General features: G+C 45.1%; 1 protein-coding gene across 1 annotated transcript in view; it reads left to right on the top strand.

Moving 5' to 3' along the window:
• The window catches only part of BRINP2 (BMP/retinoic acid inducible neural specific 2), a 105,752-nt gene that overhangs the window by 42,731 nt on the left and 37,365 nt on the right, over positions 1-25,656 (top strand). The window contains exon 2 of the mRNA XM_004425006.3: positions 11,752-12,098. Coding sequence (XP_004425063.1) covers positions 11,830-12,098 — 269 coding nt within the window. The 5' untranslated portion in view covers positions 11,752-11,829. The remainder of the gene's footprint in view (positions 1-11,751; positions 12,099-25,656) is intronic.

Below are 25,656 nucleotides of genomic sequence, written 5' to 3' on the forward strand. Positions count from 1 at the left end.
GCTAAATCTCCCTGTATGTAACAAATTTCCTGACTCCACTGGGCTGCTGCCCCACTCACCCACCAACTTCACGTGGATTCAGACCCTTGCTAGATCAACCTCCTCACACAGGCCAGCCTATTGGTTTTTTGACTGAATTAGGAAGAAAGGAAAGAAGGAAGTTCTACAAGTTTCTTAATCTCTTAGAATCTCATTTTCCTTATGTTAATTGCTCATGGATTAATATACCTACTTGATGGAAGCAAAGTGCTTAGCTCAGTGCCCAATGGAAAATAAGCACTCAATAAACAGGACTTTTCACTGTTTTTTTGTTGTTATTTTTATCAAGGACCAATTAATCCATGAAACAGGAGGCCTAGAAGGAGAGGCTGTGGAGATGAGAAATTTTGGTGTTTGTCACCACGACATGTATTAGCAAACCAGACATGCATGAAAACCTGTCCTAAAAAGTGGGTCTTCCATTGTTGAGAGACCCCTTATGAGTCCAGGCTCACTGGAATTTGTTGGCTTGAGTCAGAGCTTCTCAACCTCAGCACTACTGACATTTGGGGTCAGAGAATTATCTGTTGTAGGAGCTGTCCTGTGCATTATAGGACGTTGAACAGCTGCCTGGCCTCAACCCACTAGAAGTAGCAACCCTCTCCAAATCGTTACAACCCAAAATTTCTCTAGAAATTGGCAAAGGTTTCCTGGGGGCAAAAGTATCACACACATACACACACCCCAGTTGAGAACCACTGGAGTAATGGCTGGCTCTGTCTTAAGTATAGTCTCTATTATTCACCATGCTTGAGGAATGGAATATTTGATTTAATTTTTAAAATTCTTAACAGAGTTACTTTATACTATTTTTCCAAAGATTTGGGCTGAAAATCACTGACAATTCAAAATTAGGCTGAAAATAATAGTTTTGATTCAGAAGTTGCAGATTCGAGCCTCAGTTATCACTGAGTTGTAGATGAATGCAGATCCCGGTCAGCATAGTCTTCCTAATGTGACTTATTGCTAATAAGGCTCACCATAAGAGAATTATAACAAGGATTTGCAGTTACCTTTCTTTCAAAGAAATCCAAGCATTGCCTTCTAGTCTTTTCTTCTACCGTCTGCTTCATGCATTTTACATTGTTGCTAAATGGAATGTTCCTTGTCCAATAAACATTAGTGGAATGAGTGAGTAGATATTTATTAACTTTCCTAAAAGGATGGAAGTGGGAAACTTATTACCACATCTTACAAAGGGTTTAATTTGTCAAAAATAGTTTAGGTAGTCAGTAGCAGTGTGAGCCAGAATGAAGTCTGAATTAAGATTTTTGAAGAATTACTCTAGTTCTTCCATTGGAGGCTCTTAAACCTTTTTGCAAAAGGACCCCCCAGACAGTGCCCAAATCGCTGCAGTTTATGGAAGTCTGCAGCTCCACTTCTTAGTGGAGAAAGAACATGGTGTTAAAGAATTAAGAGGAACACAACAAATAAACAAATTAATGAAATTGGCAACAACATAGCAATTGCATAAATTCATGACAATTCACACAAGTAAAACCTTAACTCCTCAGGACAACACCAAAGCTGCCCTGAATTCAAAGCACCCTTCGTTTTGCACCACCTCCTAGCAGGGGGTTTTGGTGATCTGGGCAGCGCAGAGTGATCTTTGCATCAACACAGAGGACTGCATGGCAACAAGCCTTCTTAGCTGAAGACTGAATGAGAGTCCTCAGTAAACTTCCAGAGTGCTGATTTTAGTGTATGAATGTCAACTTCTGGTAACCCGTCATCATTAATCTAAGAGGGTGCTAATATACAGGCAACCTGTAGAAATCAATGTGAGGAAAGAGAGTCATTTGGCTCCAGAACTGAGAAGAGGACTCACAGTGATGGATAATCTTGCTCTCCATCAGAAGGTCTTTCCAAACCAGCAGCGGACCAGCACTTTTAGGAATGGTGCCCCAAGGCCAGCAATCCCAAAAGGTTCACTGTGATTTCCTACTGTGCCTGTTGCACCTACAAGTTGGCTCTTGCCGCCACACCACACACACCATAACCAACACAGCGACCTTACTGATTGCACCTACTTTGTCTCCTCACATCACCATCCACCCAGCTGCCCACTAGCACCAGTCAAAAGCCTGTTGGGGGAAAAAGTCTCCTTCATCAGGAAAAAAAAAAAAAAAAAAATCCACTTAGGGATGAGTTTTTTAGACGACACTACCAAAAGGGACAATGATTCTTTCTCAGTGTACTTATTGACATTCATTGAGCAGCATATAGTTTATTTTAGCTAGAGTTTGTGATGTAGCATCTATATTTAATTCCACAAGCTGTCGGGCAGCTCATATATTTACAAACACAATCCCGGAAACAATGTGTTTGCTGGTCACAGCTGCATCTGTAACATCTCAGGAGCTCTGTGCTGTTTGGCAGAGCTCAGGGTATTATCATTTTACATTCTGGTCTGTGCCAAGGCCCAAACAGGGCAGAGCTTGGACTGAAAGTTCAGAGTCCGTGACAGGCTTGGCAGAAAGCCAAGAGCAAGAGTAACACTGAGGGCTGCAGGTCAGAACAGAGCGTTGCTTGCCAGCCCCGCCTCAGTTCTGCAGCCTGCACAGTGATGAGCAATTTCTATGTGATTGGCTTAGGTTTATTTTGGCTTCCCAGGCCTAAGAGAAACACTTAAACTGCTACGTGGATACAGAGGCTTGCTCTGCTGGGAAGTGAGCGGAGGCTTCAGCAATGGAAGCCAGGCTGCTTGGAAAGAGGCAGGGACAGAGAAGGTTTCCTCTCTGGAGGATGGAACCAGCTGTATGCCAGGGGTGTGGGGTGGACGACTAAGCCAGCTTCAGTAGCTGGACTCAGGGAGAGTGGTGGGGCATACCCAGAGGCAGGGAGCAAATGGCGTGATTCAGGCAATCTTGGTAAGAAGAGGACCAATCCATTGGCCAGAATACGTCAAGAGGAGTATGTGAAGAGGTGGTGGGGCAGTTCGGAGTCAGGCAAAGGAGCAGGCAAATCTTGGAGGTCAGTCTCCTACAATATGAAGTAGGGGAGCTGAGAGCTGGAGGTACGGGAGCCAGCAAGGGTACGTGCCCTTTACACCTTAGATGGACGCTCTGAGATGCAGCAGAAAGGAGTGGGATTCAGAACTAAGCAGAAAGGAAGGAGAGGGGGAACTTGAGCACAGGCCCAGTTGGGTTTGGGGGTCCGAGGGAAGAGCACTGTAACTCAGGGGCACACGGGAAACCAGCACTTGTGGGTTGTCCACTGGGGCCCAGGTTAGGGGAACATGCCTGATCTGATGGTTTTTAGGACAGCACAAGTGAAATATAACTGTCTTCTCATGAGGCCATGCTGACAGGCCATCTAAACAGGAGCCACACAGCTTCCTCCAAAGCAGAAGGCTTCAAGGTCCTTATCCAAGCCAGGAAAATGATTTTAGGCAAGTCCCGCTTTTGTATTCTAGGATTTTACACTTTTCATCAATCTGTAGCAACATTTTAAGTGAGAGTGACCTAGAGGAATCTAGGATAACCTCCTGGGACTACAGCTCCCTTATCAGAGTTCAGTCTGTGCATCTTAGTTTTACAGGTCATTTAGACTGTATTGAGGACTTTCTTAGGAGAACATTATTGGTTTCTCTGTTTTTGGGTTTTCTTCTCTGTAAAATGGGCCTAATAACAACATCAGCCTCATAGGGTTTTACGACAATTAAATGAGTCAATGAGTGGAAAGTGCTTAGACCAGTGTCTGGCACATAGTAACCAATATCTAAACACAATCAACAGTGATGATGATGGTACTTCTGGGACTACTCATGTGTTCCAGCTTATGAAAATGTCAATTTACCACTGACACATGTGAAATAGAGACAGAATGAGCTGTAGGCTTAGCGTTGAGAGACCCAGGTTAAAGTCGTGGTTTTGCCCCAAATCAGTGGTGTGACCTTGAATAACTCACTGCACTTCTGTGGCCCTATGTTTTCTCATGTACTGTACAACGTGAAGGGGATTCCATCACTGGCTCGCACTGTATTAAAATCTCCTGGAGGAGTTTTCAAAATATTCCAAAATATATCCCAACCCAAGGTATCAGTTATTTCTCTCTTTCCCTCCCTCCCTGACTCCATACCCCCCGCCCCCCACCACACACACATATACCGCATACCTCAGGCTGCTGAGAACCACTGGGCAGGTAACCTCTAGGATCTCACCCCTTCCCCCTCAGTTCCATGACATGATCAGGTGGAAATTAATCAGGAACCAAAGGCTGTAGGAAGGGAAAGTAACCAAGTAACCAACACATGGCCTCTCTCTGAAAGGTGTCTTGGAGAAAATGAGTCTAAAAGATGTGATGGACAGATGTAGACCCACAGAGGGGAAAGGAAGGCAGGAGTGAGTACAATGGCAGGGCCCAGAGCCAGGCACTTGGGGGTTAAGTGACAGAGGCCACAGAAAAAGGCAAAAGGACTGCCCCCTTCTACAGTCATTAACTATGGAGGATCAGGGGAAGAGGACCAGTAAGTCACTCGGAGTGACCTGTAGGGACCCCCAAGGGCTGATGAGGACACATGTTTTAGCAGAGACTTTACCGTCTCAGCCTTCAGTTTTCTCACCTGTAAACAACAACAACGAAACAACAACAACAAAAAAACCAAGGTGGTGCCTGTGGACTCTCGACTCTTTCTGTCTCTAATAACCTATGTTGAAGCATCGGAAGAAATAACAGTGAACACACATAGCACTCTCCCCATGCCAGGCACTTTTTGACTCATTTAATCCACACAACCTATGAGGAGGCACTATTATTCTTTTTTTCATCAGGTAAGGAAGCTGAGGTGAGAGAGCTAGAGCCAGCCTGAGAAGCTGGGCATCCTGGCTCTGCGGTCCACGCCCGTAACCCCTCAGCAGCTATGGAGCGGCTCATGGGGTGCTCCGTGCTGGGCAGAGGAAGGCAGATTTGTTCTCAGGCCCACAAAGAGCTGGGGGGCTTCTTAAAGAGGGAGTATAATGGAAATGGTTTTGAGGAAGGTTACTCTGCATGGAGATCAGGGTTTAAAGGCTTTGAAATGTGCAACTTTTCATTTAGAGGTTCTATTTGATTGGCAGTGCCTTCTGTCTCTTTTCTGGAGACCCCGTGACCTCAAGGGAAGCTCTGGGGCAGAGGGGTCTGCACACTGTGGTCTGGGCTTTATCCTGTGAGCCTCTGGGCCAGCCTGTCAGTTAGCTTGTCTCCCCAAGGACAGTGGCAAGGACAGCCAGCAGGCAGGGATGAAGCCTCTGCCGCTGACGGATGAACCGTCCTTGATAAGTGAAGGCCTGGTTATCACACAGCAGAAACCTGTACATTTGGGGCCCTGAGGGGCTGGATGGAGCCTGCAAGATCTAATGTCACTAAAGCTGTATGTGTGTGTATCATTCTTTTAAGCTCGTTCCAGGATCCTCAATTCCTACTTTCTGTTCCTCCTCCACGAGGGAAAGTGCGGGGTCTGTCTAGCACAAGGGTGCATAGAAATTGCCTAATAACTGATTGACTGTTCGAAGGACAGAGATGAGTGAGGATGAGGAGAGCTAAGTTACAGGTCTTGGAGTCAGAATATCCGAGTTTCCCTTCTGCTTCCTCGTGGGGTGGCCTCCAGTAAGTCCCTTCACCTCTCCCAGCCTTTCCTCTCAAAGGTCTCGGATGAATGCAAGAACATTTAGTACATAGTAATTCTGATTCCTCTTCCCTTTGCACAAATAAGCATTAATATTGTTAACCTGATTCTGTGAAGGGAGAATATCCACATGCCTCACTATTTTAAGTCGTTTCCTGACTAGCAGTGGGGAAAGGCATCAGATGTAGCTGGCCAGTTCCATGCCAGCTCTAGGGGTGTAGCTGAAGGTCATGTCACAGAGCCTGGAGAGGACAGTGGCGGCAGGGGTGTAACCCCTGCCTGGGTTCCCATGGGGGCATGGTGGGCACGGCTGAGGCTCTCTGAGGTGCATGTTATTGGGGGAAAAAGGCCGTGGTTAGTCTCTGTGGAGGCTGGCAGATCATCCCAACAAGATGAAAGTCATTGATCTGAACTGATAGCACCCCACGTCCACCCTTGCTCTTTAGAACTCTCCATCCCAGAATGGGCTGTCACTTTTCCTCCCTTTCTAGTCAAAACAGGAGGTTTTACATCAAGATGTTGTGGATGACAAGAACAAATAACACTTTCTGTGAGTTTTTACCACTGACGCCCTCAGATTTATTCAAGAAAACATCTCAGTAGAGTTGGCCAATTAACCACTCAAATGGCTTGAAAACTTATTTAATGTCACTGCCTAATCACTTTATTAAATGTCACTGCTCCAATAGGCAAGAATTTCTGTTTTATACCTCACTTCTCTTATGCTTGACTCCCTTTCTGAAACACAGAGATTCTTCCCAAGGAAGACTAAAATCTTGATGCCTGTCCCCTTATATTTGGGCCCCTTATATTTGCAAGGAATTATGGAATTGCAGCATTGGGCAGGACCATAGGGATCATCTTACTTCTCGAATCATTTTACTGATGACCACAGGGAGGCTTCCAGAGGGAAGTGACTTGCTCCCAAGGGCTCCAACTTGTAAGTGGCAAAGCCTACATGTTTTTATAGCTGTGAATCATGTAAATGGTGCAGTGAGGTGTAATTACTATAGATCTAGAGTAGGTAGACCTGGGTCTGCCACTGAAAGACATGACCTTGTGCAATTCTTTTCTAGATTCCTAGCCTCAGTATTCTCATCTGTTAAAAGGGGAACATAAAATCTGGGAAATGAAGATTGAGTATAATTTTGTTATCCGTGCTTCATAAGCAGTAACTCCCACACAAATATTAAATGATTTACACTAACATTTATTAATGATGATTGTTGACAACATTAACAATTTTGTTAATTTTAAAAAGAATTTCACACCTATTTCTCCTTTTCTTCTGGCCTCTGACAACAGCTTAGCCATGTCCTTTGCTCCTCCACCATGTAACCCGTCCTCTGCAATAATTTACCAAGAGGAACCTCTACTTCTGTCTCACGCAGCAAGATTTAGTACATGAGCAGCTGATGCCCCAAATCCTAATTGCTCTATTGACCCACTTCGCATAAACAGAGATTGAGACCAACAGGAGGACACAAAAGAGTCCCCACACATCCTCCACTGGGTGACAATCTCAGAGTGGAGGAGTGAGACTCTCATAAGCTCTCCCATTTTGAAGACCGCCCTGCCTACTTCTCATGTGACCTCATCCGTACTTGATCCTCTCTATTGACAAAACTGTAACCCATGTAATTCATGGCTTAATGGACAGATTCGAGCTAATGGACTCACAGAGGAAAACGCACAACTTATTTTATTTGAACCTTTGGTCCAAGCTAATTTATTGTTTGTGCAGGTGTAAAACTCTGTCTTAAGGATGATGTGAGTAAATGGTCTGAGTATTCGGCTTTCACAGGGAAATTTATCATTTTTTCGTCGAGGAGCTACCTTACTTTGATAGCCTCACAGGGAACGTGGAGGTTTACTCACACAGGCGGCTTTAGGACAAAAAGGATCTGTGGGAGCCTCATGGGGAAGGTGCTAACTGTTTTAACTGCTGAATATTAGCGGTTCCACCAGAAGTCGTGAGAATTTAGACGGTTAAAATTTGCTTGACAGGTTGCTGTTACAAAATCTCTAGTGATATTATTTGTGGAGCATAAACAGGAAATGGCCAAAAGCTGTTCTCCTTAAAAACCTAATTTTGACAACTGTCGATGCAGCAATTATTTTGTCTTTTTTTTTTTTAAAGGTGAAGGGACATGTTCCAGGGATTTTTTTTAAAGAAAGTTTGAAAGGCTGTTTAAAATTTTTCTTTCTTAAAAAAAAGATTTTTTTAGTCAAAATGTCTTCAGATCCTGAGGAAAACCAATGAAGCGGAAACCGTGTGATTCCCAGGCCAGGTTTTTCAGAGGCTCAGTCAGCGCTGAATTCGGGTGTTCTTGCTGCGCTCAGCAGACTTGGCCCCGCAATCAAAACCCTTTGATTCTAAAGCTGATACTCTGTAAGTAGGCAGGTTCCAGCACATTGTGAGCTCTGAAAAAGCGTAATTACAAACAAAGAATGACAAGAAGCTCACGTTGACTTAATATAGCTCGCTCCTTTCAAAGAGCGCACAGCTTCTCACACACGTGCTCTCACCTGCCCTGAGGTGGCGGCCACCACCCCCGTGTCACAGCACAGGGCACCGAGAGGCTCAGTGCCTGAGCCCAGGCCACGTGTTATCACAGGCCCGCAGTGATCCCTCTGTGAAATGCGTGGATTGATTCATCACATATTGTTGAGGACTGACTGTGTGAATGCTGGAACTGCAGAAACAAAGACCTGGCCCCTGACCTTGAGGGGTCCACAATCTAGGCGGGGGGGTGTGGTATGATGCAGTGGAGGTGATCGGACTTAAGGGAGATGATTGGCATCACTCTGCTCAAGAAACCGCCACGCTAGCTTTTTGTCATGCCGAGAATAACAACTAGTCTCCTTTAGGGAGCACGAATGGGAGAGGCCAGGCCTCGTGCAGAATGGGAGAGGGACGTCATTTCCTTTTTCTTTTATGTGTCTCTATTATTTTTCTACTGCTGTGTAACAAATTACCACAAACTTAGTGGCATAAAACAATACCATAAAGAGTGTAGCATCTCATGGTTTCTGTGGGTCAGGAGTTGAGGTATGGGTTAGCTGGGTCCTCTGCTCAGGGTCTCACCAGACTGAAATCAAAGTGTCAGCCAGGGAAGTGGTCCTCATCTGGGGCTCAGGGCTCTCTTCCAGGCTCAAGTGGTTGTTGGCAGAATTTGTTTTCTTGTAGTGGTATAACTGAAAATGGTATTCCTACTCTCTTACTAGCTGTTGATGGGGAATTGCTCTCAGTTCCTAGAGACCACCCACAATCTCTTGCTGCATGACCCCCATAGGCTGTTACAGCATCGCCATTTGCTTTCTTCCAGGCCAGCAGGAGCTTGTCTCTCTGACATGTCACCTTCTGTAAAGGTTCACCTGATTAGGTCAGGCCCACCAGGATACTTTCCCATTTTCATTAACTCAAAGTCAACCGATTAGTAACCTGATCATGGGAGTAGTAGCCCATCATATTTACAGATCCTGCCCACACTCAAGGGGAGGGGACTACATAGGGCATTCACAAAAGGACACAGAATCTTGGGGGCCATTTTAGAATCCTGCCTTTCACAGTGCCCTCCCACTCATGTCAGGGCATGTCCACCTTACCGTTGTTTGCTGCCTTGGCTTCTGTGTCAAGTAGCCCCAGTCTCCAAAATGAACATTCTCCCCTCCCCTCCATCAATCTGCTTTTAAAAACGGAACAATATTTTCTAAGAGGAATTAATCACTAACGGTAGAGTTTCAGATAACGGAATGAGCACCAGCTTTTGTACTGTCAATGCTTAGCATGGTTTCTGGCACTCAAGAGCCCTCAGTTTATGTTTCTCAATAAACGAATGCATGACTTATTAAATGAGAAATATTTTGGGCATCCTCATCAGATTACATCCTATAAAAAAAATGCCTACCTCCCTACGTGCAAGGCGGATTCCTCCTTTTAGTTTGTATCACTTTTTCCCCTGATTTAAAAGTAATGCATGCTTATTATGAAACACTTGGGGATTTTTCTTCCTTCTATGATTTTATTTTTTATATGTAAGTTTTTAATCCATCTGGAACTAATTTCCCAATATGATGTATAAAATTTTCCATCCCCTACCCAATTAGTCTGCAATGCCTTTTTTTATATATATACAACGTTCTTGTGTATAATAGGCTCTCTTTTTGAGCTCTCTGTTCTATATCATTGATCAGCCCATCCAATCTGTGTGCCAGTATCGCCTATTTTGATTACTAGAATGTTATAATATGTTCTAAGAGCTGGTGGCCTCATTCTTCTCCTTTCCCCAGCCCCCCTCTCACCCAGTTCATTAAGCAAGGGTCTATCTTGCTGCCCCCTTTAGCTCCTTAGGCTGCACAGCATCTTTGGCAAGGTCTGGACACGGAGCCAGATTTAGGTTCATATTCTACCTCTGCATCTTCCTAGTTCAACTCCTCTGAGTTCCAGTGAAATGTAAACCTATAACAATGACGCTTATATAACAAACTTACTGTGAGAATTAACTGGGGCAACTTCTAAGAATCACCCAGCATGTAGTAGGTGGTCAGTACCCCCTAGCTGGAGTGGAGGAGTGACTCTGAAGGTCCAGCCACCCACGTTTCTGTCCGTCTGTCCTTAGGAGCAGCGACTGCAGCTCTTTTGAAAGTATCCTGGACAAATGCTGAGGTTCGGATCTCTCCGACTCCGGTCAGCCTTTAGGCTGGGAGTATCCAGGATTAATACTTGGCCCCAGCCTCTGGGCAGCCTCTTCAGGCTTCCCATTGCTCCAAGGGAAGTCTGATGGTTTTGTTGAACTGGGGGACCCTGGAAGGGGCTGTGAATCAAAGGCCAAAGCCCACTTTGCCCACCCTTATGGGACTCTCCAAGTGCCAGGGAATTAACACCCCTTGCTTCAGCTCCAGGGAGCCTATCTCTGGGTTTTAGCAGCCAGAGAAAGTCCTCAAAGCCATAAATTACAGGTTCTGGGGGTTGGAAGTCATCCCAGCACACACTGAAGTGGTGCTGGCAAGGGGACGTGGGTGAGACTCGGACAGCACGTGCTAGAAATTAAGGATTCAAGAAATGTGTGCCGTTGCAAGAACCCCCACAGCACTGGATCAGTCCCATGCATCTGCCCAGAGGCTTACAAAGGTGATTGGTTGTCCTCAGACGAGGTGCAGGCACCGGAAATCAAAGGCCTGAGATGAGTTACAAAGCAGCCAGGAGTTTTGTGGCCAAAATCTTTCTCAGCACCTTCCCTTCTCTCAGAGAAGACAGGGCGTGTACTCATTCATTCCTTCAAGAAGGGTCTCTGAAGGCCTGCTGTGTGCTCTCAAGAGGTAGGATAGAAGGCTATACAGCCTGCCCTCAGGGAGCATTCACGCTGCACGGTGAGGAGAGAAAGACCCCACAGGGACCCCTGCCTGCATTCACCTGCTCTCTGATGATGGTGATGGGGTGGTTCGATTGCCAGCTCTAACTCCATCCCTGGAAGGCCTTCTGGAAAAGAAGGGATCAGGTGTTCAAAGCTGGAAGGAGTCTTAGATATTCTCTGGTCAAGCCTCTTTATTTTCTATAGGGAAGGGATTTGCCCAAGTTCACCCAGCTTCGTATCAGCGGTGGGACTGCTACTCTTCTACTTCTCTGCCCCACAATTCGCCATCTGAAAAAGGGGGCTGCTGTTCACCTTCCACCAAGCTTCTAGAGGCAGCTCACAACCTACGGGGCTATTACTGAAACATAGGGAACATTTTTGAGAGAGGAAAACAGAAGTAGATGGTGTTGAGTCAACACAGGAAACATGGAAGCAATATAATACAAGAGTTGAGTCAGTCCACCTGTGTTCAAAATTCTGGTTTCTTCACTTAAAAGCTGTGTGAACTTAAGCAACTTTCTTCATCTCTCTAAACCTCATCTTCTCCTCCATAAAATGATGGCAGTGATGTTTCCCATAGGATTGTTTTAAGAGAGAAATATACATCAAGCACTCAATGCCTAGAATGAAGCTGTGTTACTAGGAGAAAGGATTTCTAGAGCGGGCCCTGCCCCATGATGTTTGATGCTCACAAGCCCGTGGGGTAAGACCAGGGGGTTCCACTGACATGTCGGTGCTGTCCTTCTCTAGTTCCAGGAGCCCCGGAGGAGCGGCACAGAGCGGGAGAGTGTGGCGAGAGAATGAAGAAACCAACCGCCCGGGAGAAGCATGAGGTGGCCGTGTGGCACTCGGTTTAGAGGGCTTCGGCCGACGGCGGCCCCATGGGCAGCCCTGCTGGCACTGGGCCTCCCCGGTTGGGTGTTGGCCGTCTCGGCCACGGCCGCCGCGCTGGTGCCCGAGCAGCATGCCTCCTCGGCCGGCCAGCCGCCCCTGGACTGGCTGCTCACGGACCGGGGCCCCTTCCACCGCGCCCAGGAGTATGCTGACTTCATGGAGCGCTACCGCCAGGGTTTCACCACCAGGTACAGGATCTACAGGTGAGTGGGGGCTCCCCGCCCGAGACAGGGGCTTCCCTCAGAACCCAGCCTGGGCAAGCCCCGCTGGTGGGTGGGCCCCCACCGCGAAGCCAGCCGGAATGCCCGCTGCCTGAACTGGGGGTGAGGACTGGGGGAGCAGCAGGCAGGGAAAAGCGCCTACCGTGTTGGTTTTTAAAAAAAGAAAGAAGAAAACACATACAAGCTGGAAAACCTGCTGATGCCTCCTGGGGAACTTAGCAAAAGGCTTTCTATTTATAGGCTCTGCTGCTTATAAATTGAGGACAAATCTGGCGGCATAGTCAGCGTGTGGCCCCCGGCTGCGGCAGGAGGTCAGAGTCAAATGCTGGGGCCGGGTTTTAACTAATGGGTTAGATACTTTTACGCGTTGTAATTACCTAGACATGCAGATGAAGGAAGGACAGCTCCGGTTTCCTGCCTTAGAGGTCTGGGGAGCCCTGCAGGGTCAGGGATGAGCCTGCCCTCACCCTGCTCAATACCACAGCCTCCACTGGCCTTGCCTGAGGAAGTGGGCTGTGTCTTCCTGGCCCCTCAGGCCCGCCCTCAGGAGCATCAGAGGTCAAAGTCAAACAGGAGACCTGCCTGGTCCGTCTGAGGAGGGAGAAACCCTGCACATATTCCCGGCTGCTGGACCAGCACTTCAAAAGCAGAAGGTTCCTCGAAATCCTCACCTCGGGTGCCCGGGAGCCTCAGGGCTCCCACGAGTGTATCCTTGAATTCACTCTCCTTCATCCCCTGCCCTCCTGCCCCCTCATCATCTCTCCCTTTTCCTCCTCACTTTAGAGGAGTAGTCTAAAGACAACCGTAGTCTTTAGACAACCCTGGGAGCTTTGCTGAAATTTTTTTCTTTTATTAAAGACATTTATTTTCCAATTACAAATTAGTTTCTAATGCAGAAAAAAAAAAAAGAGAGAGAGAGAGAGAGAGAGAGAAAACATGAAAAAGCACAAAGAGAAACAAAACCGGAAAATCACCTATTCTTTCAGCACCTGGGAATGCTATCGTTAGCCTTTTGGCACACGCCTCATTTCTAGTCAACTGAACATACTAAAGTTTTGGGCCCTCTTGCTGGGTCTAGCACTTTACAAACCATATGTACCTTAACTCATTTAATCCTTCCCACAACCCTGTGTTGGAAGAACAATTTTTCTCCCCTTTTTACAGATGAGGAAATTGAGGTCAGAGAAGTTAAGGAACTTGCTGAAGGGCACACAGCTAGTACGTGGTGTAGCCAGGATTAGCTCCCAAGCAGTCAGACTCCAGAGTCTGGGTTCTTAAAATATATTTAGAGATATTTTTCTGTTTCTGAGAGTTGTTTAACTTCTGCAATAATCATGCAGTCTGTTTAGGTTAGTACAGGGTCTCAGATATAAGGTTTTAAGGTATTCAGCGCTGGAAGATGCCTAGATGGTAAGAGCAGCCATTTATAGAGGCCATTCTCCTGGTCCACGACTCCCACACTCGGATGCAGATGAAGGTCAAGGTCAGGTATTTGAGGGTCTGGTGCTTGATGGGTGCAGAGGTCGATGGAAACAAAATCCTGCCCTAGGAATATTCTGCCCAGCTCTCCTTTCAGGCCCTATCTCTTCCACTCTGCTTGGACGCCGTCTGGTGTTGGAAGGGACTGCGGTTACACTCTCTGCTCCTGTGGCTCTGGTCTTTGCCATCCTCCAAAGACTGCAGTGGAAATTCATATAGGGCCACTGAGGCAGAGTAGCTGACTCAGGCTGGGAGGGACTGAGTTAACACCTGCTCAGGTGAAAATGAGCAGAAGAGGTTAACTCAACTTTCAGTAAATATATGAGAAGCTAGACATATGCCTCCCACAAATTTTCTATAAAGTAAATTCAGAGTGATGCTTCTCTTTATCAAGGAATTTCTTTTTCCATCCCTCCAAAACAAAAAAAGAGAGAGAGAAAATCCCCCTTAGAATGTTTAAGCAGTGAATCCCTCCAGTCCAGGAAAACAAGACTTAATTTACCTTAGACTTCTCTGTTTATCCCGAATCTTTCAGAAGCACTGCTATCACCAAAAATATGTTTTTTAAAAGTATATTGGAACTGAAATATCAGGCTGGGCATCCCAACACCACCATCTACTTCAAAGGGCTATAGGAACTAGAGGGAATAAACCATCAGTTTTCTCTCCCCCTCAATAGATTTCTCTTCTTATCAAGCCCCAGCCCCAAGCCCAGCAGCCCCTGGATGCCTGAGCAGCAACTCAGAGCTGGCCCCTGGGGATTGTCTGTAATCACTTCTGCACCATCGACTGTCCTATCAGTTGGTAATGGTTTTCTGATCATTTAATGTGACAGGCTCTTACACTGTGCCATTCTGCTTCTCTTGGGTCAGTTATTGCACATGAACCTGTACTTGGGGAAACAGTAACCAGTCATTCTGACAGGAATGCAGCATTCTGATTTGTGACCCTTCGGTGGGGTGGCGAGAGAATGGTCACACACAGCTGCTCCAGGAGCATTCTGGGAGTTTTGCCTTTAGTTATTAAGCAAAATGGTGGATCCATGGATACTTGTAGGGCTTTCTATTATCCCTGTGGAATTCACTTTTATCCCTTCCCCTTTTGTCTCTAGTGGCAATTCCCTCTGGCAAATTCAAGACCTTGCTCACTCTGACTAAAGCAAGTCACGGAAAACTGGCAAAATATACGCTGAGGGTCATCCTCAATGACCAGAAGGGCATTTTGTCTAGAAGGACAGAGGGAGAAAAAGCTTACAGAGAATATCAGAAATGCTCTGTTGTGAAATATTGGGTCTCGAACAGAATTGGTCTTTCATTTAATTCTTTAAGAAACATTTTGGTACATAGAAATCAGATGGTATCCACCTGTGCCTTCCATATAAGGAAGGAGATGCACTATGATGGGGAACGGATAAGACTTTCCAATGGGGCTAGGATATTTGGTGCAGAACCACACACCCACATGAAGCTCAGTTCCTAAACACAACAGGAGAGAGACCCTCCTTCCCTTCTAGTTGTGTGAACAGATCATAACTATTACACAGCAAGGTTCTAATATTAAGCTCCGAATCCCACCTATTCTTATTTGGACATCAGAGTGTGCTCTCACTTTGAGGAGATGACTGGTTGTCCTAGAATAGCTCTGGCCTCTCTAACCATGGGCCCCTGGAGACTATTGCTCTCTCCATTTCAAGTTTGCATTCATGTAGGCATAGGTGCTTCAGAGAGAAGGTTCTGGGGCCAGACGACCTGGGTTCTAATCCTGGAGCTGCAGCTTACTAGCTGTATAACGTTGACCAAATTATTTAATTTCTTTGTTTCCCAATTTCCTTATTTGTAAAATCAGGACAATAACAGTGCCCACCTAATGGATTGATGTGAAAATTAAATGATTTAATTGATGTAATTAATTTAATTGATGTAAGCACTTAGAACAGTGCTTAATAAATATTACCTATTATTATTAGATTGTCCTCAACAAATATTAGCCAGTGCAAGAATGGTAATGAGATGAGAGCCATGAGTGCTATCTTTGTGATAATGTCTGCTGAGGGCTTATTAGACAACCTATATTAGAAGAGGAAAAAATTGTTCTCCTACTTTCCTTTTTAATGTATATTAACCCTTTACCCCTCAATCTATCTCTCTGCTGGGAGAGAAACTCAATTGAAGAAAGAATAAATCTTCTCTGGGGCACACTTTTGCTGGTCTTGTGGGCTACCAGCTAGATGGTTTCCAGCATGTTTTAGAGTCCCCACAAGTAAAGATCTTTTTCCTAAAGTCAGGAGTTGCCAACTGAGCAGGCCTTCCTTAGGACATCCTACAGAAACCAGTTATTGTCAGCTCCCTGGTCCCAGGGATGAAATGAGCAATCTCAGGATACCCCATTACGAGAAGAGAGACAATATGCACTCTTGTTAAGCCTTCCTAAATAACAGGATGGGCTTCAGCATCTCACCCAATTTTTGGCAAGCTTTTAAATTCCATTAACCACCCTCTCAGCATGTCCTCAAGCCCTGTTAGACCAATATCTAAGCGATCAGCCCACTTCTCAGACACTGTCTCTTAACAGGCTAATGGTAAGAACTATAAGAGCAGAGATCCCATCTCCAATTCCGTTTGTGACCCCCAAGCCCAACCCCCTTGCTCCACTCTATGGCCCCCAATACAATAAACACTTAAGTGATCAACCTCTCATAGCAGCCCTATGAGGCAGATGGGGGCAAGTAGAGTCCAAGGCAGTGAGATGGACTTGTTCAAGGTCAGAGAGGTATCCAGTCACAGCCAGAAATAGCGCTCACGGCTCCTGACTTGAAGTCTCCTGCTCATTACTCTAGACCACGCCACTTCCCTTTGACTGGTAAGTGCATCTTCATCATAACACGCAACTTAATCAGGCACCTAAATTGAGCTGATGCAAATGTAAATATGGTTTCTCGAAACACTCTAGTCGTAATGTTCCATTCTCTCTTTGCTACAAATCAAAGTAATGAGTAGTCTGGTTTTATTTTTTTTTAATTTCTTTTTGTATTAAGACTTTAATAGAGAGATAATCATGAGATTGGAAAAAATCCAAGCCACTATGATGAAACACTTAAAACTCGGAAAGAATAAATTAAGATTAAGAGAGAAAGTTAGAAATCATACAGAACAATGAGCATAATATGGTGGTTAGGAGAGACGCAAGGCTAGGTATAATTCCAAATTATTGACCTTAGTCATTATTACCTCCATTTCTATATGCCTCTTTTTTAGAAGGGAAGGGTCTGGGGATGCATTAGAAGTCTTTTGGGAGGAAAACAAACAAAAAAAGAAATTAAATAGATATCTTCATTGACAAAAAGGGGCATTATATTCTGATCGTTTTCTGGGCAAAGTTTGCAAATTTTGAGAACCAAAGTAGAACAAAGCTGAAAAACAAGAGGGTGGAGTTGTACCCAAAGGTAAGTGGTGTTGAGGCAAGAATGTGTTTTAGCAGGTGCATCTGGAAAGATCCAGTAGGGCAAGCAGGGATCGAATCAGAGGATGTGGTGAATGAAGGCAGTTGAAACAAAAGAACTTTTCAGCAGGCACGAGAGCAATGATCCTAAGAGAAGACAATCTGTTTGCAATTCATCAGGATGAAAAATAAGATTTGGCAATAGCTTACATGTGAGGGAAGTGAGAAATAGGAAAAACCAAATATTTGATCCATACTGCTCCAAGTGTGGTCTCTGGACCAGCAGCATCAGCATTACCTGAGAGCTTGTAAAAATTACAGAACCTCAGGCCTCACCCCAGACCTACAGAATCAGAATCTGTATTTTAACAGGAGCCCCAGATGAACAGTATGGCATTAAAGCCTGAGAAGTACTGTCTTTGATTACACTGAATGCTTGGGAGATGGGGAGGAGAGCAGAAATGACCAGGGTGGAGAAGGACAGAAGGCTTAGTGGTAAGGCAGCACCCCTCACAATGCATTTGAGGTGGTGAGAATATTTACAAGAGATATTACATATGAGAGTAGTAATAGTAGTAATAGTAGTCAACGGAGGTTAAATTTAGGAATTATTGGTGCCAAGGTACATGAACTCATAAGAATAGATCCAGCAGCTGGGAGAAAAGTTTAAGAGCGGAAAAGGCTGCAGGGCCCAGAACCAGCCTGTGGCTGCCTCCCGGGGGATGGGGAGGTGAAGAAGCAGAGAACAGCTGTGGAAGCAGTCACAGGAGGAGCTCCAGAGCTGGTTCTTCATCCAGACCACGTCTCATGGACTAACTGATTTGGATAAACAGTGAACCCTGGGAGAGGCACCATCTCCAACTGAGAGATCACAATCTACGTACATAAACGCAATCAAAGGCAACCTCAGTGGGCCTGGGTAAATCCCAGTGATTTCCTAGGCGTCCATTACAGCTCCTGAGGTGGAGAAAGGCTGTGTTATCTCGCAGCTGCAGGGCACCACAGGGAAGCGTGGTTCTCAGGTGGATGGGACAGGCAGGGAAGGAGGTGAGCCCTTCGGGAGAAACGACGATCACCCGAGTAAGCTGGGTGATCTCTGCACTTCTCACTGGGTTTATATTTTAACAACAAGGGAGTTCGTTGGAATGGAAGGATAGAAAGGAATGCACACTAGAGCAAAACAAATTAGAGAAGTGAGAGATAATGTGGCGATGATGAGCCTGCAGTTCTGGTCCCTGGCACTGTTTCTCAGTCCACAGAGGTAAGTAGGAGAGCAACAGAACAAAATGTTTAGAATTTGCTTTAACCAAGAGTTCAGTGCTAAATGTACAGCACCTCTGACATATAATATCTGATCTAGGCTGTAGGCCCAGCATAAGGCCTTCATCCAAGGAATTTCATTCCAGAAGTGTCTGGTGATGAGCTCCACAAGGGCCCCTTGATTCGGGCCTCGCGTATCTTCATCCTGGTGCAGAATCCTGTCTCCATCTCTGACATGGAAAATACCACATGAGTGCAACAGACCTGTGTGAAGCTTCCCTTATGTACAAAGAACTGAATGAGAAAGTGTTCTGCTTTCTTGCAGCAGGAGAAATAGCACATAGACAAACAATTGCAATTCAAGAGCATAAGAAGAGCAATATTCAATCAACCAATATCTTTGAGGGCCAACTCTGTGCTTATGATTCTACAAGATTCTGATAATAAACCATGAACAAGGAGGACACAGTTCTTGATCTGATGGAATTTACAGATAAGTACAGTTGGAGAAAGTGCTAGATGACTCTGCACGGAAAGGTCAAGGGAAGCTGGAATAAAAGGTGAGGAATAGGCCCGACTCGGACGGATGAGTGGAAGCTCTCCAGGTGGAGAGCATGGGGAATGGTGTGGTAGACACAGGGGCCGTATAACCACAGGCAGCACAGGGTGTGGTTTAGGAACTCAGCAGCCAGCCCGAGCACCTACGGCAAATGTCAAGAAGCATGTGACTGTGTCCCTCCTTCTGCTCTGCCCCACACTTCTATTTCTGCCATGTTTTGTCCCTCCACAATGCCAGAAGGGACTCTTAGACCCTGATTTCTTCCAAGGTGCAATTTCAAAAACTCTCACCTGGAGGGGAATGTCATTTTCCTGTATTAGGGGTTAGTAAAATGAAGGAAAAGTAATTGCATATCTGGAGAAGGAAGGACCAAAGGCAGTTCCTTCTGTTTCTACCTAGGAAAAATGGAGTGTGAATTTTCACCTGGTGAGAAAATGGCAAGCAGTGCCTTAAAGTCTTTTAAAGCTAGTGGTTCAACTGAAAATCCAGCATCACTTATACTTAAAAAATTGAATTCAGGGTAAGCTTACCACACTGTGTATTTGCTCACTTGGTCCTCTTATAGGTATTTATGGAGCATGTCTTTTGTGCAATGCATTATTTTGGGCACTACAGCAGGCTACAAAAGGTAGAGAAAACAGGGTTCTACTGATTTCCAGGGGTTCGGCAGTCCAGCTTGAGTGACAGCACACACACCAGAAAACACACTGGGATGTAGCATCTCAAGCACTGGGGAGAAGACGACATTTAGTACATTCTCAGTGATGGATGGATAAATTTGGTCCATGGATGCCATGTCAGAATGAATTCTCAGGATGCCAGTCCCAGGTTCCCCCATGACAAAATGACTCTTGCCCCAGATTTTCCCATGTCTTTTGGGGCTATATCCAGGTTATCCACTCTGGCTTGAAATAGGATTGCAAAGATAGTCTGTAAAGAGAAAATGTAAAAATAAAAATGTGCAAGAAATGAAGAGAAAATCCAGAATGGCCAAGGGGAGAAGGCAAGACTAGTATTGTTTTCAGATGAGATTTAGTAGAGAGATCTTGAGTCAATCAGGCAGAAAAAAAGAGGATTAATTTTTGCTTCGAGAAATAATTAATTTTATTCATGAATGAATTGCTACTTAGAGACGTGTATATGTAGAAAGGAGTGAGGTAGGCTTAGTCTAGAAACCGTCATGGCACGCATGCAGGCAGACAGGGACACTGGCTAGTCATGTGGTCTTTTCTTTTCCTTTTTCTTTTTTTTCTCCTCCAGAGAAGAGCTTTATCTGGGTCAGAGATTCTCAATTTTTTTTTTCTTTATTCAGCTTCTACCACATTTATCCTACCTCAGGGCTTCCCACATCTCCCACAAGAAAACTATTTCAGTCCATGTTGCTTAGAACAGTGAGTGGCTCGTGGCGGGGCATTTAGTCACTCAGCACATATTTATCGAGCATCTGTGTGTGCTGGCCACTCCCATGAGTGCTGGAGACACAGCCGTGAACAAGACATGGCCCAGGCCTCAGGGAGCTCTGCCCTCAAGGAGGACCCACAGGAGCAAATGGCTGGAAGTGGGCTGAGGTCTGTGAAGCAGTAACGAGTGGTGTGTGAGGAGTTTGGTTCCTATGCCAATCATCCATCTTCTCCTCCAGGATTAGAAACAGGTGAATGCAATCACAGGGAGCTGAGGCCAGGTGGGACAGATTTATTACCATAAAGCTGGGCTGGAGATGAAGGTTTGGACCTGAACTGGAGACAAGGATTCCTATCCTTACAATCCATCACTCACTTAAATTAAAGATGGCTGGAGCCGGTTGGTCCATCGGACTGATTTGCTCAACCCTAAGTGAAGCAGCTGGAGAAGGCATCGCTGCATACTGCAGATGGGCTGGGCAGGTGGCCTCAGATGGAGCTGCACCAAGTGAGTTAATTGTGAGGAGGAGGAAACCCTTGGAGGGACCGTCCACTGATGTCCAAGAGACAAGAGATTTTTGTAAGCAAGGATCTCAGTGCATCGACTACACAGTATTGAAGCCTGGACCACAGGACAGCAGGCTCTCACCAATCTCCCCGACTTCCCCATGAGATGAAAGGAGTAAGGGAGCAAGGAAAATAGATTGTTCTGAGAGGGCAAACACTTTGGCCAAAGTTTCTATTTAACTTAGGGAAAGAAAGCCGAGTATTGCCTCTATACTATGAAATATTAAAAACATTAATATATAATAATAACTACATATATTGAGTGTTCATCATATGCCCAACATTTTATTAAGTTGCTATATATATATATAGCAACTAAAATTATTCTTATGAGAAATCTACAAGGGAGATACCCTCTGTATACATATATTACAGATGAAGATACCGAGTTTTAGAGGGTGTCACACAACTGGCAAGAGGAAGTGCCAACATTCAACCCCTACAATAGAGGGTCTGACCATTAAGTGATTACTATTGAATCAAATACACATTCTGAGCCTGGGATTCTTAACGCTCTGAGAGAAATGGTGCTTCCAGTTGTAACCACCTGTGCCCTCTGCCCCTCCTACTCTTCCTTTTGGCATTCCAGTAGCTCTTTGGGATACATAAGATGGGCCTCAGGTGGCTGGAGGGTGGCTCATCCCACTCAAAGATCCTGCAGTCCTCTGTTTCCACCAGAGTTCTCCACCTGCACTTGGGCTCTGGGGAACCCTTAGTGGGAGGAAGTTACAGAGGAATCTTCCTGAAGCAGTTCACCCACTGCAAATTCTGTATGTGTCGGCGTTGCACTGCTGGTGTTTTTCTATAAGGGTGCAGTGTAAATTGAATTTCTGTAAATCGAATCCTCTATTGTAGGGACACTTAATGACATTTCTAAAATGCGGTATCTTATTTTTTTGCCTGGCAGTGACTTATAAAAATTCAGTGTTAAGTAAATCTCTAGCCCTTGACTTTAGGATCACACATATCCACTTGGAAATGTCTTATATTTCAAGGAATATTTTCATAAAGCCAGAAGAAACCTTTGGTGATGCAAATAAGCTCTGCTTATTGGGCTCCTTCGCAAATTTGGCTTTTCTTAGAGTGACAATATGTCACTGGGTCCCTCCCGCTTACCCTCTGCACCCACAGCACCATAGAAGCAGATGAAGCACTGAAAGAGACCTAGAGGCTGGGACTCCCGAGTCAGTTTTAGGATTCGTAGGTATAGGTGTGGGCAGATTAGGGCCGTCATACCTGGGACATGGTTTGGGGAAGATGCAGGAATCTGGCAGAGCTCCCTCTGCCTGTGGTGTTTTCCTCTTCACCTATTTAATGCTTCCCGGTTCTGCTGCCATGCCAGGCTCTCCCCTGAGTCCAGAAATGTGCCTCTTTCTCCCTGCCCCCCATGCAAAGAACAAACAAGCTCTGGACGTCAGAATGAGTCAGAGTGAGCACGAAATCTCACTGGCGAGGCAGGAGGCCCTGGTGGGAGAAAAACGAGGTAGCCAGAACCCGTGCTGCACCAAGCTCTTCATTACCAGCCCCAGGGCCTGGGAGAATTCTCATTTTTCTTGTGTGCTGGCAGAGCCTGTGCCTTACCTGGGGACATGCTAGTGACGGAGGAGGGACAGGAAGGAAGACTCTTTGGGGAGTAAGTTCTCCTGGATCCACAGAGGCATGTAAACACCTACTGATCCCTCGACATGGGCTGCATGGTTGGTTTACTAGTAACGGAGGTAAACTTGAGCACGGTAAGCCAGCCTTTGCTTGGCTGTTCTGTATGTGTTCTAAATTGTCAGTCTGATGAAGATGGCATGGAGAGGAAGGGAGGCTGTGCAAGTCCTTGAATGTCAGCCTTAGTCATCTAGAAACTCAGACTCAAATGGACTTGATAGAAGAAATGTGGGTTTAGAGGCTGATACATTCTTTTATCTTCTGTTACCACTAAGTAGAGCAGTGTCCATTTTGGTGCCTGTAGGCCAGGAGACTAATCTTGGAACCACACTTAGTCGTTGGCCTGGGATAAGAGGCCAAAGCTGCAAAGACAGTGTCTGGCTGTGCAAGGAAGCCTGACCACGTGGGATGGCAGAACAGAACCAAGTGATGCTTGAATCTGTGAGTTAGAAGGAAACTTTAAAATCATCTATTTCCTACCCAAAGCAGACACCACTCTACAAATCCCCAAGAAGGTGGTCAACCAAGCCTGGCTTGAGCAGTTCCAGACCTGTATGTTCACTGAAGCCAATTTCCATTCAATACCCCAAAACACTAGAAAGATCGTTCTAAAATTGAACCACAGTCTTTCTTACCATAATTCCATTTATTGGTCCTGACTCTGCTTTCTCTAATTTCTGTAAAGTAAGTCTAAATGCTGCTTCTTCACATCAGGTCTCTAGATATTTGAGGATAGTTATTATTCTCCCCGATTCTTAGACTGGTTAGCACTCTAGAAGTTCTTTTCTCTCTCTTCCCCCTCCTCTCACATTCTCTCTTTCAAGCTTTCCTTGTTTCTTTTTTCTGATTCTCCCTTTTCGATCTTTCTTCATAAGGAAAATATAAGAAATTTATTTTGACATAAGATTTTCCTCCTGAACAAATTCTTGCTGCTGGCTCATCTTTCAAAATACTCAAAAATTTTTTCACGGATCAATATCAGTTCCCCATTCTGGAGTTTCTCAGATCAGGCATTTTTATTCCCACAGACTTCTTTAACCCCTTGAATTCTAGGCAGCTCTTGAAGGTTAGTGATGGTGGTTCTAGGTCATAGCACACCTCGGGTAATGTGGTGACTCTGCTCTGGAACTGAAGCATCAGTGCTTTCAGAAAAGTTGGAAATATATGCTGGGCTAATGGTGAGAGAATACGAGTTTTTCATTCAAGTTAAATGTGGGAAAAAATCCTGACTTTTTCCTCAGCTTCTCAAAGAATTGCATCTACCTTCACTTGATTTGATTTTGGACACCTCGGTTGAGTATCTGTGGTAAAATCATAGCCAGAACGGCACTCAGCATGTTTCCTACTACACTTACTCTATCTCCCATGTTCTTTGCCGTGCTTCCTGGTATAACCAGCCACCTGGCTGCTGTAACTCCTGCCTCTTCCCCATCCCCATCCCCCAACTGAGTTGTGTGGCTTCCATCTCAGAACTGTCTTTCAAAGCCAGCCTCTTCTCTCTCCTCCTGGCTTCATCATTTACCACTTGGACTTTCCTCTCTTCTCCAATCCAACCTGCCTAAGTCCTCTGCTGGTCTCTCTGTGTCCAAAGGATAAACCCAAATGCATTTTTTTAATATGAAAGTCCCTTCCAAATCCATTCATCCACTATTTCAACAAACATTCAATGAATACCCACCCTGTGCCACTGATTATGCACCACCATTTCTTCCTGCTTATCCCTTGTTCCAGCCTCAGTGAACAGCTCCAGATTCACCAGACACAGAAGGCTCTTTCCATTTCCCATTCCCTCTTCCTGCAAAGCTCCTTCCAATTTCTCTGCCAGCTGAGCTCCTACTCACCTTTCAAACCCATTTAAATATCACCTCCCTATGAAATCTTCCTTGGCTCCTGCAAGAGAGTTAGTTATTCCTACGTATGATTCCCCATCAATCTGTTCATGTTTCTGCTATAGAACTTATTTTGTGCATTCATTTATTTGTTTACCTATCTCTATTTGCTCTTCACTTGGCTCTGAGCTCCTTCAGGCAAAAAACATGTTTTATTTCGTCTTTATATCTCCAGCTCTCAGTCCCATGTTGGCCACACGTAAGGGTATCATAAGAGAATGAAACCCCTCAGTAAGAGTAGGATGTTCTGGAACTGAATTAGATGCAGCAGAAAGCAAGTGGCTGAGGTCCCAGGGTCTAGAATCATACTATGTGGGTTTAAATTGAAGTTCTGCTACTTCTAGCTGTGTGAACTTGGACAGGTTATTTTGCATGTGAGCCTCATTTTTCTCTTCAGTAAAATGGGTAGAATAATAGGACTTTCTTTATAGGATTATTTGGTGATAACCAAAAAACAAATTTGGTTTATTTTAAGATAAGTGCTTATTCTTTTTGTGAGGAGTCTCCTGAGAATAAATATGGAAAACAATAGAGTGGGAAATCTTTAGAAGAGGAAGGAAGAGAAAATGCAGAGAGGTTAATTGAGAAAGAAGAAACAAAGAAGGGGCAGTCTTACTCTATCAAACTCTTTCTACTGCAATCTCCATACATCAATTAAATTTATCACTTAAAATCCACGTACTGTTCTCCCTAACTGTAGCCTGAGTTAACTATTCATTGATTTTATAGTTATAGATAGTCCAAAATAAATCCTTACCAGGGACAGGTGCTTTCCCCATAGAGCACGACTCACACCATGATCCCACAGCATAAAAGTCAAGGCCTAAAGACCAACACCATTTCCATCTAGACTCAGAAAACAAGAAGAAGAGAGACCCCATATGGGAATGTTACTGAGCTGAGGAGAAATGGGAGCATGGATGTTTGACCATATAGGCAATAAAATCAGGTAATTGAAAGGGACCCTCATCCAGCTAGGCAATAAAACGCAGAGTGAAGATTATTTTGCCAGGCTGGAATATGAGATTGGCAAGATCAAGGTAGTATTAGTCAGAGTAGGCTAACTGCTGGAACGAACAGTCTCCAAATCTCAGTGCTTAATGCAAGCTTATTTTTTTTTGCTCATGTCCAATATAATTTATGGGAGAGTTAAAAGGAGATTGCTTCATGAAATCATTCAGGACAAAGACTCATTCTATCTGGTCACTGTGTAATCACCTAGGGCCTCAGAGTCCTCCTCTGGGAGGTCTTAAGGGCTAGGCCTGGGCTCACATTCCACTGACCATAACTCA

Source organism: Ceratotherium simum, chromosome 2 (assembly GCF_057802395.1).
Source record: "Ceratotherium simum simum isolate JZ-2026a chromosome 2, ASM5780239v1, whole genome shotgun sequence".
NCBI classification, from domain to species: domain Eukaryota; kingdom Metazoa; phylum Chordata; class Mammalia; order Perissodactyla; family Rhinocerotidae; genus Ceratotherium; species Ceratotherium simum.